The 16,043-nt window shown below is 31.0% G+C and overlaps 1 protein-coding gene across 1 annotated transcript in view; it reads right to left on the bottom strand.

Moving 5' to 3' along the window:
- Nucleotides 1–364: 364 nt before the first annotated feature.
- LOC124543171 (ecdysone-induced protein 78C) overlaps nt 365–16,043 on the bottom strand; it is a 59,328-nt gene continuing 43,649 nt past the window's right edge. Inside the window, exons 2-8 of the mRNA XM_047121248.1 lie at nt 14,200–14,315; nt 6,786–6,927; nt 5,620–5,889; nt 4,556–4,731; nt 3,978–4,091; nt 3,692–3,871; nt 365–3,413 (exon numbers count right to left, since the gene is read on the bottom strand). Of these exons, the coding sequence (XP_046977204.1) occupies nt 3,174–3,413; nt 3,692–3,871; nt 3,978–4,091; nt 4,556–4,731; nt 5,620–5,889; nt 6,786–6,927; nt 14,200–14,315 (1,238 nt within the window). The 3' untranslated portion in view covers nt 365–3,173. The remainder of the gene's footprint in view (nt 3,414–3,691; nt 3,872–3,977; nt 4,092–4,555; nt 4,732–5,619; nt 5,890–6,785; nt 6,928–14,199; nt 14,316–16,043) is intronic.

Here is a 16,043-nt window from a genome sequence, read left to right as displayed (position 1 = left end):
CCAAGGACAGCCTTAGCAATTTGTTATTTTCTTTGACTATATATTTGTCTAGATAGAAGTCAATACTGGAGTCAGGAAGACAATTATTATTCTGAAAAAAAAAACCAATCATTTCATAATCTCAACAAAAGACTATCAGTGGGACATTTACAGCTTTTATTATTGTTGTTATATTTACGACATTAAATACATTAATTTTTTTGTTAACTCTTAAGACAAGTTATTATAATATAAGTTATAGTAATTTAATCCGTTTAGACAAACATATAAATTATCAAATTGATTCCATTCCATCGTGTGTAAATGCATAGTTGTACGGGGAGCTGACCTAAAATTGTTTTGTGTAAGGGAATAAATAAAAAAATAATTTTTAATTTTTTGTATTTCAAGTTTAGCAAATCATACACTAATCAGATCTTTAATAGCGGTGAAATTACAAAATATTAACAAAATACAACTAATCGTATGTCGCAATACATAAAAGGGAAATCAGTAACCAAGATTCGATCGAAATTTCTTTAAGATTTAAGAGGAATAGTTGAAAGTAAATGCATTTATATTGACTGTTCCCTTTCCGTATTACAATATTACGGACCACGCTATTAGAATTGTCAAATGTAAGCACGCAGCTTAGTTATCTAAAACAATGTAAGAAAAAGGTTGAAATCACTCCCAGCATGCAAAAATTTGACATTTGTTACAATTCGTGCGTTTCTATTATTTGTTTTCTAAATAAAGTATAAAACAAAATTAACTCTAACCGAAAAAACGAATTATGTGGAATCAATATTTAAACATATTTCAAATTCGTTCATCTCTAGAAAAATATACTGTATGCGCGTGCGCATAAAAATGAATATATCTAATCAAATTATAACACTGGACCAATGTTTTAAAAGAACACAATATATGTACAAAAGTAATTGTACCAAACTAAGACATTAATTGAATTGAATAGATTCCGGAACCGAAGTTCTTTTCACAATTTGTTGAATGATATCTTGTCTCTCGTTTTATAGCACCAACATATTCTTGAAACTGTTTTATTTTTCCAAACAAAATGAAATAGATAAATTTCCAAGTCAGACTTTCACGTTCGTTGGAAATTGATCTAAATGTCCAGCGGCCAGCGTTCAACAACAATCGAAGATCAAATGTATGACTTGACTTTAGATCGACAAATATATTTGACTATTAAAATAAACATTTACGTTCATCATATTTGACCATCGATTCTTTTTTTTTCAAATTATAATAATTAGTAGCAAAGAACCTGTGATCATTATATATTTTTTGATATTTGGTAAGTATTTTATAATTTGTATGTTATCACAGTTTATGTTTTTAAACAAACATAATTTTAAACCTGCTTTTCTTCTTATCGTCGGCAATAATGATCGCATTTCCTGCTTCAAATATATTTGAGCAAAACAAACAGACATGAAATACCTTAAAAGTAATAAGTTTTAAAATTGAATTGATATGTATGATGTCACCGGGACAACTCCTGTATAACCGAATTTACTTTTAGTAGTTTCTTAAACGAAAGTTGTTTTTATTTAAATACAACCTTAAAGGTATATAATTTTTTTATTAAGTAAATAAAACTTCAAAATTTAAGATAAATATACTATCTGTGCTGAAAACTTGTTAAAATATACCTCAGAAATGAAAGTCTTACAGATTGCGAATTGCTCAACAACAAAACGCTTAATATATCTTAATTTATATAAAAAACCCATAGATAAAAATCTTACAACTTACTTAGAAACAGAAAAAAAAACAAAAACAATAAAAACTCATTGCAACTTCCCAAACGATTTAAGAATAATTTTAACTAAAAGAATATACTTTTATTGTATAACAACTTAATAAGTAATAATTTTGATAAGGGATCACAAAAATAACAAATAATAATGAATTATTGAGACAATAGAAAAAAAATATATTAAAAAAGATACCAATGGTACGGTAACCATTAAATTTTTTTGATAAACTAAAATATCTTATCATCAAAAATTTTGAAAAGTAATATACTTGCCAAAAAAATCAATCGAATAATAACTACAGACTAAAAATTTTTATAACATTATAAAATGAAAAATAAAAAAACATAAGCATTGAACCACCAAGTTGCTATTAAGTATTGGCCTCGAAATTTAACAAATTACTGCCAATTATATTCCTACTTAACCCTGAATCCACGAGGAACTTAAAATGATAAAAAGGAAAATACAGTCGACATATTCTGGCACAATACCGTATTAGTATTTTAAATTTTATAGGAACTCAAAAATAAAAAGTTTTAAAGACAATTATAAATACAACTCAAGAGCGTTAAAGGCCTTCTAAAATAAATGCGTGCCTTGAAATCATTTCTATCATCTATAAATGATCAATACTATTGAGATAAAACTACACATAACTGTGAATGTACGTATAGGTATACCAAACTTTATGCTACAAGTTTAACCTACGATAGAGTAACACTAATACGTGGGTATATTATGACGTATTTTAAATACTATAATATAAGCTACCTGCTTGAACCCACCACCAAAACCTTACGAGGGATGAAGGTGTTATAAAAGTAACCCAAGGAATTCCCACTTTTAACGATCGTATTACTCAAAGCAGCAAATTGAAATCGTATTAAGAACGTTTCATATGGCTTTGAGAACGAATCGTTGGCGTTTCAAAGTAATTTGCTTTGAATGAAATTATGATAGTCTTTGCTTGGCTGTTTTCTTTAGGTCTTACTTTTTTCTGTCTTAAGTCCAAAGATGTCAATGCCTCAATTCCCTCGGATTTACCCTGTTCGAAAAAATATTTCGTGTGTGGGTTCCAACAATATTCCACTATATACGATTAATAGACACCGATATTACATGGTTATATGTTTAAAAAGGCCATTATAATATGAAGCCGTGTTTATTATAGAATAGTATTTTGAAAATAGTGGCTGAAATATTAAATCTTAGTGACGATGTTAAACGTCAGAAGCAACTATTTTTATTGTAACTAGCAGCGAAACAAACGCTCGTAACATAATAAGTGCACGGTACTGGTATTGTTCGGTCGATGCCTCATAAAAATCGAGTATCACTAATGCTTAGAGTAAAAATCACAAGGTCCGAAAGATTTGAGGCACCTAACATCTATAAGCATACAATCTATCCCTGCACTTGGGATATAGGAGCTGAAGCGCGTTCTGACGCAGCCGACTCGTCTTCTTCTGCTTTAGGGATGTCGAAGATTTCAGAGAACAGAGCTGGCAGGACCAGACGTTGCCAGTGGTCTCGGCACCACGACAGTAACTCGTTGTGACGGGCGCCCAGTGTTCGAACTTCTTGAGTAGCAAGCGCGAACGCATCAATTCGAGCTGGTACATCCGCTACGCCGGCCTCGGTCAACTTTGCATTCCAATAATTTAATTTAAGTATACAAAAAGTTACATAACAATATTAGATACGTAGGTATGAAATAAAAAAAAACTGAATTATTTTACATACTTTTAAGTTTAATAGTTTTAATTTCTTTTCTCTTCATGAGAATTTTAACATGATAAAAAGATTACGAAAAAACACATATACTTTTTAATAAAATTAAATAAATAATCCAATTACGGGAGATTAATGAAATGGTAATAATATTAGGATTTTAGTAATTTAGTTGAAAACTAGAAGCTTACCACTAATTGTAGTGCGTCGCCAAGGTTACGGCACATTGAGGTAATTGTCTCACGATCACATAACCCATTCCGTTGTGGATAAATGAGAAGATTAGCCGTGAACATGGCTAACTCGTCATCCGTCAACAATAATTTGTTGATGTGATTGACGTAAGACAACATGGCATTCGCAAACGGCGCCTGAAATCGATTGTTTTTCTACAATATACTCTGGTAACTAAAAATAAACAGCAATACAAAGGATTCGTAATTTACAATGGTTCGTAGTAATTTTTAAGCTACTTACGTCGTATATTATTTCCAGTTGCCCAAGGGTGACAACGGTGCCATCGTCAAAAATGATGCTTTCTTCATTGGAGAGTTTTGCGGCTCGTGACAGCCACACTTCGAAGAAACCCAGCTGTGGACAATTGACACTGCCAATTTTTCAATCATCAAAAAACCTACCTTAATGAACTCTTTAAATTTATTTATCTCGATTTCGTCACGCTTTTATTTGGAGCTATTAGATCTTAAATGTATGGTACATTTCTTATATAATCTTTGTAGTCGAATATTATACAAAATTAGTATGCATAACAACATGAGAAGCTGCGACTATTTGGTTCTTTAAAATAATTTATTTCTACGTGTTTATATCAAAACCATGAATATATATAATACACCGCGTAGCGTTATTAATAGCAATTCGCATATTTGGTACATTTATATCAAATTCGCCGAATAAAACCCATCGCAGTGCTTATGACTAATGACAACACACACTAAAATTAATATACATAAAATAACACGGCAACGATACTACAGTACTTAATATAAATCAGGGATTACATGATATAATTAATTTAACATAAGAATCAGTACCTTAATAAGTATCAGCTGATCATCTTGGGGCAGAACGTTGAATCCGGGAATTCGCTTCGCAAATTCTACAACTTGCTGCACTGAAGGTGTCATTCGAAATGCAACATTGTACCACAGAGTTGACAGCGCGTCCATCGAGCCGGTTGTAGAACTAATTACCGGCTCTCTACTGCTACCTATATACAAAATATTAAATACCTAAGTAATGGTGTTAATTGATTTTGATATCTTGTATTACTGACTTTCAGGATTGACCAGAGATATCAGACGAAAAGTCAGATTTTTTTAAGAGCAAAATTAAATACATATAATAGAGTGATCTATTAGTACTTCTAGGTATTTTAACCTAGGAAGTACTAATGGATCACTTTTGTGTACATTTGGTGTCTAGATAAGAAACCGATGCGGTTAATATGTTGTCTAACAACTAAGCTTTGAGATGCGGTGTTTTAATTTAAAGAATGAATTGGTCTGTACGGGTACATACATATTGTAACATCATAGTATAAACTAAATTTAATCAATATTGTCAAATGTATATGGTTGGTTGTGACTGACCATAAGATGTTAATGAGGGGATGAGATGATTATTCAGCCAGAGTATAAAAAGAAAACTATTGTTTATTGAAAGTATATAACACCGAAGTTTAATATTCAATCCAATCAAGCTATTGTTACTTTATTTTTGAACGAAACAAAAAACAATGTACTTATTAAGTTTCACCCTTCAAATGTATGTGAATGAAATGAAATGTTTCCCAACTAAGTCACCGATTTTATTTTACACGTTGATCATGCACTTTGCCCCTCTAAGTTCTATATTTTTTTACCACCTATAAAACAATGAAATCTGACTTGTCTTATCGTCATCCCAATCTCGAACGACCAAAGAAATATTAATAAATCTGAACAAGATATTTCCTCAGCAACAGCTCAATTACACAATTGACTTATGAATTTGTTGTAGCAGCGTTATATTATCAGTTTTAGTAAGATTTTGTTTAAGTTAATCAGATTTTCATTAATATAGAACGAGATCTTTTATGTAAAGCCAGTCCACGTACCTTCACCATTAGTCCTTTCTGGCTTCACCGGAATGCTTTTCAGCTGCAAGGTTCTTTTCACTTCATCTGTATAAGTGTTGTTATTTCTATGAGCAGTTATCACTACTTTAGCGAGTTCTCTTGTTAAATCATTCTGCAGAGTGTCCGCGTCCGGTTCTTCAGCTTCCGGCGGAGGAGTTGGTTCGGTGCCTGAACTCTTCGCAAGGTCTGGCATGTTCTCCGTGGTGGCGGCTTCTCTTGGACGCTTAGGCACTCTCCCGTACCTGACGGCTGGTAAAACACCTCTCATTTACAAAGGTTGAATGTGCGATTGAATTGATCCGATGCAAGTAATGAACTGCATTGCATCTACGGGTCGGGTCTCGACTCCTCAATTGGAAAATAGGCACGACGGTAAAGTGCGTTGATCTGTGTTCTATTTGTTTTCCAATAGCAAGGGTATATTCGGGTACATTTTAAGATTAGATTTTTTGTCGGTAGTTGTATAATTTTATAGTTGTCAAGTTTCTGTCTATTATCGAAATCATAAAATGTATAGATTAAATATGTAATGGTAAATATATTAAATCATCTCTTACTAAAAGAAATAGGAAAAAACCTTAAAAAAATATAGGTATATAGTTCGTGTTCAGTAAATAACTTTATGCCAGTAACAATAAAACAAAAATGAAAAATTCGAAACAGTACACAGCCTTTTGAGATTTTCCAATTGTTAAGTGACTGTAATATCGATTTTATTTCTAATCAAACCCGCCTTCGAATTTCCGCTTCTTTGCTACGTTTTTAATCAGCTTTTCCATAAAGGCGTTAGAATTTAATTTCTCGTATTGAAAAGGTTTTTCAAATATAGCTTGATTAATATTTAAAGCGAGGTCAAGAAGGAAATCGCATAATAAAAATACACCCATTAATAAACATTTTTTTCTTTTGAATTATAAAAGTGTATTTTTATCTTAAGCAGCAAAAGGAAAATAACATTCGCATTTGCGTGATTTTAGTCATAAAATTACAAATTAATATATTTATGTTAGTATCGCTCATGTAAAAAAAAATATCACTAAAATAAAAGAAGGAAGATATGACAATTTTAATGGTGTACAGATTAGTTAACTTCATAAATGTCACGTCACTAAGGATGATAAAGATACTATTTAAAAGGTACTCACAGTCTCTGCTCATGCCAACCGCAAGGCACTTTTTAAAACGACAGTATTGACACCGGTTCCTGTTCAATCTGATCACGAGACACTTCCCGTCGCGTAAGCAGCGGTATTCGATTTGTTTCTGGATGCTTCTACGGAAAAAGCCCTGAAATATAACACTTCAATAAATTTATATTATCTTAACATTTAAAATACGACGATATTGTCTGTACTATTCTATCTTTGCCTATTAACCACTTAAATGTACAATAATAATATGTTTATTGATATAGTTAAATAAGGCAAATAGTTAAATTTATACACGTAGTTGGTTATCATGTTTAAAATTGGAACACATAATTCCTTACTCGAATAAAAGTGATCGATTTGTATATTTTATTTAAAATTCGAATTCAAAGAAATTAAAAAAAAAATTAAAAAAAACCTACACGTTTTAAAGGAGAAAAATTTCTTTGATATCTGTTCGTTAATTTGTTAAGGAAACCTTTTGTATAGGCTCGTCTGATTTGAAACTACCCACTCATCAAATATTGTAATGCTAAACGTTAATACAGTGTTTACTTCTCCTATATGGCTTGGAGACGTCTTAGTTTGTATTTATTACAATTCAAATGTATATATACGGGCAAATGTGTGATTTAATATTGGCAGAAAATGCTTGCCAAACGTAGAAAAGCAAGAGCTATCGCAATCAATAGCTAAAATAAAAGAGCAACGGAATTCTAGTTTTATTTTTTATATCTTTAATAAATAGTAGTAGTAGTTATAATAAGTCTCGTAGTTCCTGTATTGTAGAAGCGCAACAAAGCTTTACATACTTCGTTTGTATTTACGAACAAGTATTTTTGTTTTATTCACTGCAGTTCAAATAAATTAAATATACATATAAACGTATATACTATATACGCCTATACAAATGTATGTATTTTATAAATGCTTCGTAATTTTTCTTTCATTTTACAATGTACTGAATATTTCTCTAACCTAGATTCAACTGGTTGCCAGTTTTTTTTTTGTATCAAGCGATTGCCACTTGACCTGTGCAACCCTTTAAAGGCTAGCAACACGTGTTATAATTTATATACGCTGTTATTATGTTTCAATAATAATGATCAGAAAAGTAAAAATTCTAGTGATGATATTATTTTTGAATACCAATATTCATCGTATAATTACACGAAGGCAACTTCGTGTAATTATATGATGAAAATGAGATGCTGAGACAGATGTATATTAGAAATTATTAATAAGTATATACTAATATTATAAATGCGAAAATATGTATGTGCCTGATTGTCTGTCTCTCTTTAATAAACAAGCCACCTAACCAAATTTAATGTTTTTATTTAGTAAGATTGGATTCCACGGATTTCGGCTTTTTATGACAAAAACATGTATGATTCGGGCTTTTTATGACTAAAACGAAACAGGGTTCGCTTAAGCCTCGGCCTTTTATTTCACGTTTTACATTCAATAAAATGATAATATATTAAAATTACTATAACAAACAACAACAACAACAACAACAACAGCCTGTAAATTCCCACTGCTGGGCTAAAGGCCTCCTCTCCCTTTAAGGAGAAGGTTTGGAACATACTCCACCACGCTGTTCCAATGCGGGTTGGTGGAATGCACATTGCACATGTGGCAGAATTTCTATGAAATTTGTCACATGCAGGTTTCCTCACGATGTTTTCCTTCACCGCTGAGCACGAGATGAATTATAAAGACAAATTAAGCACATGAATCAGCGGTGCTTGCCTGGGTTTGAACCCGCAATCATCGGTTAAGATGCACGCGTTCTAACCACTGGGCTATCTCGACTCCCACTGGGCCATCTCGACTCTTATATACTTACTATAAAGAGGAAAATTGGTCAACTGGGCATAAATATGAGAATGAATGAATGAAAATATGAGAAATAGCTAAAAATAGTCAAAGGATTCTCAAGTCCGATTGTTATGAAAATCGATGATTATGAATTTTTTATGAAAATTCAGTTTCAACTGAACAGCCCGTTGATTTAAAACAATAGACTATGTATTAGGGTAGTGTTGACGCGGAGGGTAGCGAGTAAAAACTTTGTTACTAATTTCATTGTCACATATTGTATTAACCGCAACTGCATATATGTACTTATGTTATTTAAAAAGTATGATGTAGTTATACAGATTGTAATTCATATTTTTAATTGACCATAAATTATTTGTATTTGTCTTTAATAAGGAGCAAATTCTACGAAGTAATGACATACGTGGATAAGAGAAAATTCTGATTTTAATATGATTGTTCTTTGTTTTATACATTATCCGTAGGTTGTTCGAAATGATTAACAATTTTTATTCTTTATACGATGTTTTAAAAATATAAATAAAAATAAAATTGTTAAATTAAAAAAATAATTTTATAATAAACGGGTTCATATGAGTCGAGTCCCAGTGGTTAGAACGCGTGCATCTTAACCGATGATTACGGGTTCGAACCCAGGCAAGCACCGCTGATTCATGTGCTTAATTTGTCTGTATAATTCATCTCGTACTCAGCGGTGAAGGAAAACATCGTGAGGAAATCTGCATGTGACAAATTACATAGAAATTCTGCCACATGTGTATTACACCAACCCGCATTAGAACAGCGTGGTGGAATATGTTCCAAACCTTCTCCTCAAAGGGAGAGGAGGCCTTTAGCCCAGCAGTGGGAATTTACAGGCTGTTGTTGTTGTTGTTGGGTTCATATAATTAATTTGAGTTATGATTACTAAAACCATGTATTATTTTAAAATATTTTGAGCACTCAGCTAGTACTTGTGTTTCTAAGAAACAAACGTCACAATTTTTAAATATACGCAATTTATAAAAAATTCTATATAAAATAAAAAACACAACTACTGAATGTGGCTGCTTCATTTTTCGCTCAGACGATCGGAATTGCAATTCAACGGGGAATTGCTGTTAGAATTTTGCTACTATTCTCCGTGGTCAAGATATAAGCCCTTAAGGCGAGAAAATACGTAAAGAGGCTTTATTTGAGCTGCATTAAAACCTTTTTCGTTGGCGATCGTTATCGAAAAGATTTAAAAAATGTATACCTTGTTAATTTACAACATTGAAAACATTACGAAACGAAAATTTCATAATTTTAAATAATAATTTTTGCTATAAAAATATTTTCAACAAAAAAAAATATGAACAACACTTGTGATTTTTGCATATTCTTTTCCTATGTTTTTTCAAATTGAGGCGCGTAAATCGCCATGCAATCTTTCTGACCTAATAAATCAACTGAGACTGTCAGCGGACTGAACAGACCTCTGACAGTTTTCTCCTCAAACAAAGGGCACGGGAGTGGTACCTTCGCAGGTAATATTTACTGGTAGCAAGGTAAATAACTTATATAACGTAAATCTATTTTATTTAAACAAATATTTACGTGACTTTTAAATATATTCTAAATTTAAAAATATTATTGCTCCGGAAAGATGCATTAATGTTTTATCATCTGTATCAAATGCTTTCGCGCATCGTTCATCCGAATGAGTCGAATGAGTCGAAACCTTTTCAGTCGTTGCATGAATTTCTAATGTCGCACGCAGCTGTTATCGACAATTGCTTATACATTTTAAAAATTGCAATACCCCGCTAGCCGGACATCAGCTATTTCTAAAACATGACATAGTATATATAAAACGAAGTCGCTTACAACTCTCTGTTCCTATATATGCTTAGAAAATTACGCAACTAAATTTTGATACGTTTTTTTTTTAGACAGAGTAATTCGAGAGGAAGGTTTTGGTATATAATAAATACATGGACAATATAGTAAAAAACAAGAAAAATCTGTAGTGTATTTAGTATCAGCATTGATTCGTTAGTAAATAATGAATCCAAAACAAACGACTTTTAGGCTATATTAAATCCTTCGCTCATATAACGTCATAGCCTCAGATACGATTTCGTGTCGTGACCTCGTCGCACGGATAGAACAAACCTCATCGAACCGTTCGACAAATAAAGTTTACTGAATTGTAATACTTCAAGAACAAACACTTCTATTAATCTATGTTATGAAGTATATTCTACTGTTTGTATTTATTATTTACTGACGTTTTATTGTTGACTATACCAATAGGTACATATATAAAATAAAAATTTGCACATTCAAACCCATACAAATGTAGTACGTACATATATTCGACTATGTTTCTCTTGCCCTATATTTTCAGAAACAAAAGGCGACATTGACTATTTAATATTTTTTATCGAACGCGTTATAGTAATAATGATTTTCAATGAAAAGAATTAGACTTATAGTTAAAAAGTAAAAATTAGACGAAATATTAAATTCGTCAAACGGGAAGTAGAGGCTATATCATCGTATCCACGTATACTCGATCCATACCAATTATTCAAAGTTAATATATAATATATTTTGTTAATAAGATCTATAATGAAAGTGTGAATTTAATATTTTATGTGATCATCGTCTAACAAATAACTCAATTGAATATCCTTAACTGTCCTCGTACTCATCATATAAGTGTTGTTTCACTAAAGTTAAATCCTCTCAACTGTCTAAAGATAAATGATGTAAGCACGCCAACCAAAATCCTAAAGTCTCAAATAATTCACTTTGAAAGTGCAAGCAATTTGTATCTACAAGGAAAGATTCTACCGAGCAATTATGTTTGGAGCTAAAATGCATAATCAGATGGAATGCAAGATATTAATATGAACTCTCTTGTACCAACCGCTAAAAGTTACTTTAGCTACTATTAATTGAATTCGGTATATTTGTTTGTAAACCGACTTAAACTTTGTTCATTTGCCGATTTCAAAGTTTCTGAGTTAATTGAACAAAGTTTTTTAACGTTAGATAATTAGGAACGTACAACGTCCGTTCGCTTTCATCTCACCTCAAAAATTTGACAAGACAAATAAACATGTTTATTTGTCTTGTCAAAATTACATTTTAAACATTATACATGTTTCAATGTTCGACCTGAATACGTGAAATTGATGATTGAGCTGCAGTTATAGGACCGAGGGTTCAAAAATAGAAATTTTGCATTTTGAACCGAATTGATTTTTTTTTTCATTTAAATGACATTATGCGCTTGTTCCATTCCATTATTTTAAAGATGAATGTGTAACATGTAATTACATATTTGGATTTTTTAATAAAAAACCTTCCTCTTTACGTACGGAACATTTATAGACTCATAATAATAATATGGCTTTTATTCGTTCGCCTCAATGTCGAATGTTTTAACTTTTATTGAGTTCGCATTTCTAATGCGTCACTTTTGAGTTTCTCTTTTGTGTAAAAATTCTACCGGCTTCCAACTTTGTAAAATGATTGCTGGTGCTAATAAAGTTTTTCTCTCTTTCAAAAACATTAAAAGTCCAATTGATCCGGATTAATGAGCGAATATATATCCAGTTATTGGATATTACAATAAAATCACTGTAGCAACTTTGCATTTTCAATTGCTTTATGTTTACATGCTGTTAAGCTCCTTATATGAATACAATTTGTAGTGTTTTCAACTCAGAACCAAATAATCCTTTGATAAAAAATTATCGAACATTTAATCTAAAGGATTAATTTCTTCTAGAGGGTTTAACGTATGAATACATTTTTTTTTCTCCGTGACACGTATTAAATTCGCTTTACTATATGATGGTAATCTTTTAATTATAAAACATTTTGTTTTGTTTTTCTATTAGGATATTCGTGTCGGATACAGTTTATGTTTAGTTAGATTTAAATAACATGTTTAATTTTGGGTCGAAATTGGAGCCAGCTAAGAATAGTCGAAACACGGCACTGGTGTTTAGTTTCAGGTTTTCAGTTTATTTTTAAAACTCATTCAAAATATATTACCTTATGCATTACCTAAAAAAGTTAATCCTAAGTAGAATGTTCCTGGACGAAAGGGTTATTTTTTATTTAAAAAAAAGACTTTCTGATGAATTTATAAACGTAGTTTGAAATTATAGACTTAGTAAGAATAAAAGAATGTTCCCCTCTTTTCAAGTATTTCCTAGTTATTCACATATAAAATAGTTTATACTTTGAATCATCGAACTCATATATGCACGAATAAATTTTGGCTATTCAACTAAATATCAATGTCTGTTTTGACTGAAGAAAAAATACAAAAGGCTATCGTAACTTCGTTGTGTTTCAAAAACAAAATTAAACCTATATCTGCTAAAGCAAATAGTGTATGCAATTCAAGCTGAACGCTTGGACAAGGCACGGCTTACTGGGACATTCGTTACATTTTTGTGTGTCAACTTCAGCACAGTTATTGACAGGCAAACAAATATAGAACTATGTTACATGAATTTTTGTTTTTGAGAAAAAAAAATACTGTGTAATCGAATAGCGTTGTTAATTGAATTAAATAATAAAAATTTAAATAAGTCGAGTTTTATTCATTAATATTTTTTCGTTAAGTATATAATAATATATTCGAATAGATGAATAGATATGTAGATAATCTTTATTTAAAATATAAAGATTTTTGTACCGTGTGTTAATCATCAATGAATGCAAACATATAAATGAATATGGAGAAAAAAATGACGATCGCAAACTATTTAAAATATTGCAATACGATGAATACCAAAATAATAAAATCGATACAATGTTCGTCATTTTAAGCAATTGTCGTAAATACGCAACGTTCGCGTTCATTATTTTTCGAAACATAATTTGTGGAAAGTTTTTGATCCTCGCAAAGCTTTGTATGAGCTTTCAATTCAGATGCAGTTATTCTGTTATTACGATTTTAATGAAAACAGTAAACTTTTTTTAACGGCCGATTATTTTATAGAATTGAAATTGAATACGTCTGGCAATCAATGTCTATTTAAACCACTTTTTGTACTTCATAATCCTATTAACATTTTATAAAGCTTTCCAAAAATAAAACTCTAATTCTCTATAATTTAATTTGAAATATTTTTAATAAGTGTTTAATTATTTTAAATAAATAATGAGTTCATTATATGTATATGTATTTGTGTATGATTAAATTGAAAACAAAAATTATACTAATTTTAATACAAGTAATATTTTTATTTACATAAATACAAAACGTAAACTGTGTTAATTAATGTTATCTTTAAATAAATTTTTGATATTCAATAATTTTTAAATTTTCAAAAAAAGAAATAATATAATCTATAAATTATATAAGTAATTAATTTATTAAATGATTGAATGAAAGTTTAATGCCCCATATAAAATACTTACCGTTTAAATTTAGAAATTTATCACAGGTAATACGAAGCGCTCTCAACGAAACTTTATGAAATTCAGCCGTAGCGTCGTAGCGTTAGGTTCGTAGCGCGCGTCTGTCCAGCACCCGACCCGGCGTTTCACTAACGAGAACTGCAACTGCACTTACCTTGCACCCCTCGCAGGATGTCACCCCGTAATGGTAGCCCGATGCCTTGTCCCCGCACACCTTGCATGGGGCTGCGGCTTTCCCGCTACCTGCGCCTGCGCTGTCCGATTGTTGCTCTGAAACACATAGCACATAATTAAAAACTCTATACAATAGCTGTAAAGACCAAACTAAACTTCGATCTGAATCGAGAGGGGTGGAGTCAATTCAGGGGATTAAAGACAATTGTGATTCAATAGCTTCTAGACGGTTCATTAAAGAAAATACGAATATCTCTAGCATTCAATTCAATTTTCTTATTCCTTGTAAAATAATTTATTCGCGCGGCGTTAATAAAAGAAAATATGAACAAGAGAGTACGGCACGTAATTTGTTTATTTTTTATGAAGAAATTTGTTTTAGCCACAGTTCAAAAATAAACTGAAAAATGTTGAAAGAACGTTTGTTTGTAAGGATATTATAAAATTTATGCCTTGATAGATGATGAGAAGCCTTGGGAATGAAACACTCACTTCGAGGCCTTTTCAAACAGAAATATGAATGATTGCATTGTAAATACATTAGTTGGAAATAGAAAAACTTTTTCTTTTCTTGGGTTTTCTTTTGCCAGTTTTCTGACAAGCAATAAGCGTTAATGAATATTTAATAAAGATTATGAATTATTCACTATAAATTTTTACTTGTATGTATGTTAATATCGTTTTTAATACAAAAATATGTATTACTTTCAGCAATCGCTTAAAAAATAATTACGAAATTAATAAACCCAAAGACATTTCGGTATAAAAATTTTTAGACGATCTATATATATTTTACTGAACTTATTTAAAGGAATTTATGTCACGTCTTTATAGCTCGTTTTTATTTATACCGACACGTATTTATTGGACAATTACTCATTAGGGTTATTTTTTCATATACTTGAAATAATCCACGTGTTTTACCATCGTTTCTTAATTTCATAATTGAGTCACCTCGTGCTCGGTGTCCAATTAAAAGCACTGATAGAACTTCCGCCTTATAATGAAGATCTTTGACATTTAACTTTACAAAGTGCAAATACATACTCGTATTATATGTGATACAGTAACACATAAAAATTAATAAGAATAGAATCGTAACCTTGCTAGTTAGAAAATCATGTTGCTTGTTAGGGCTGTGTATTGTGTGTTGTATCTATTTTAAATGGGTGGGTGAGCCAAAGCAATAACATCCAGTGATCCGAAAATGTAAAGAATAATTTATATTTCCTACAAAAGCAATGTCTATAAATAAAGCCTACTTACGATCAGGTGGCCTCTTTGCCTGTCTCGTTATTTATAGGAGGCTGCTGCTATGTAGGAAGAATTTAATCTATATATAAATGGTAAAATCCTGACTGACTTTGCAATGAAACATGCAGCGTAGAATTTCGAGATGAACCTTCGTTTTTTTAAATATATGACGAGGATTTAATATTGAAACGTTTTTTCGAAATTCCTCTTTAATACTGACTTTGTTACTTTTAATGAAATTCATCGAATCGATTTTATGTCTAATAAAAATAGAAATATGGAGGACTTAATTTAAGTATGTATTTTACATGTATAAATGTTCATCCTGTCACTCATCTCTTTTAAATTACTTATCATAATTTGACAAATGAAGTGTCGTTGTGTTATCGACCGCTTATTTTAGCCTATGTGGGCGTCACATTAAAAATAATGCGGAGCCGTCTTAAGGAAATAAATTCGAAAACGTTTTAATTATGCCTTGTTGGATATCTAATGAATGGGAAGCCAATTAGTTAATTTATATACTTATTTTTTAAAACTGCGATGTACATTTGGTAATTTTATATTTAC

The sequence above is a fragment of the Vanessa cardui genome, chromosome Z, assembly GCF_905220365.1.
Source record: "Vanessa cardui chromosome Z, ilVanCard2.1, whole genome shotgun sequence".
NCBI classification, from domain to species: domain Eukaryota; kingdom Metazoa; phylum Arthropoda; class Insecta; order Lepidoptera; family Nymphalidae; genus Vanessa; species Vanessa cardui.
Note: the sequence above shows the minus strand (reverse complement) of the source record. Positions and strands in the feature narration are given on the sequence as shown.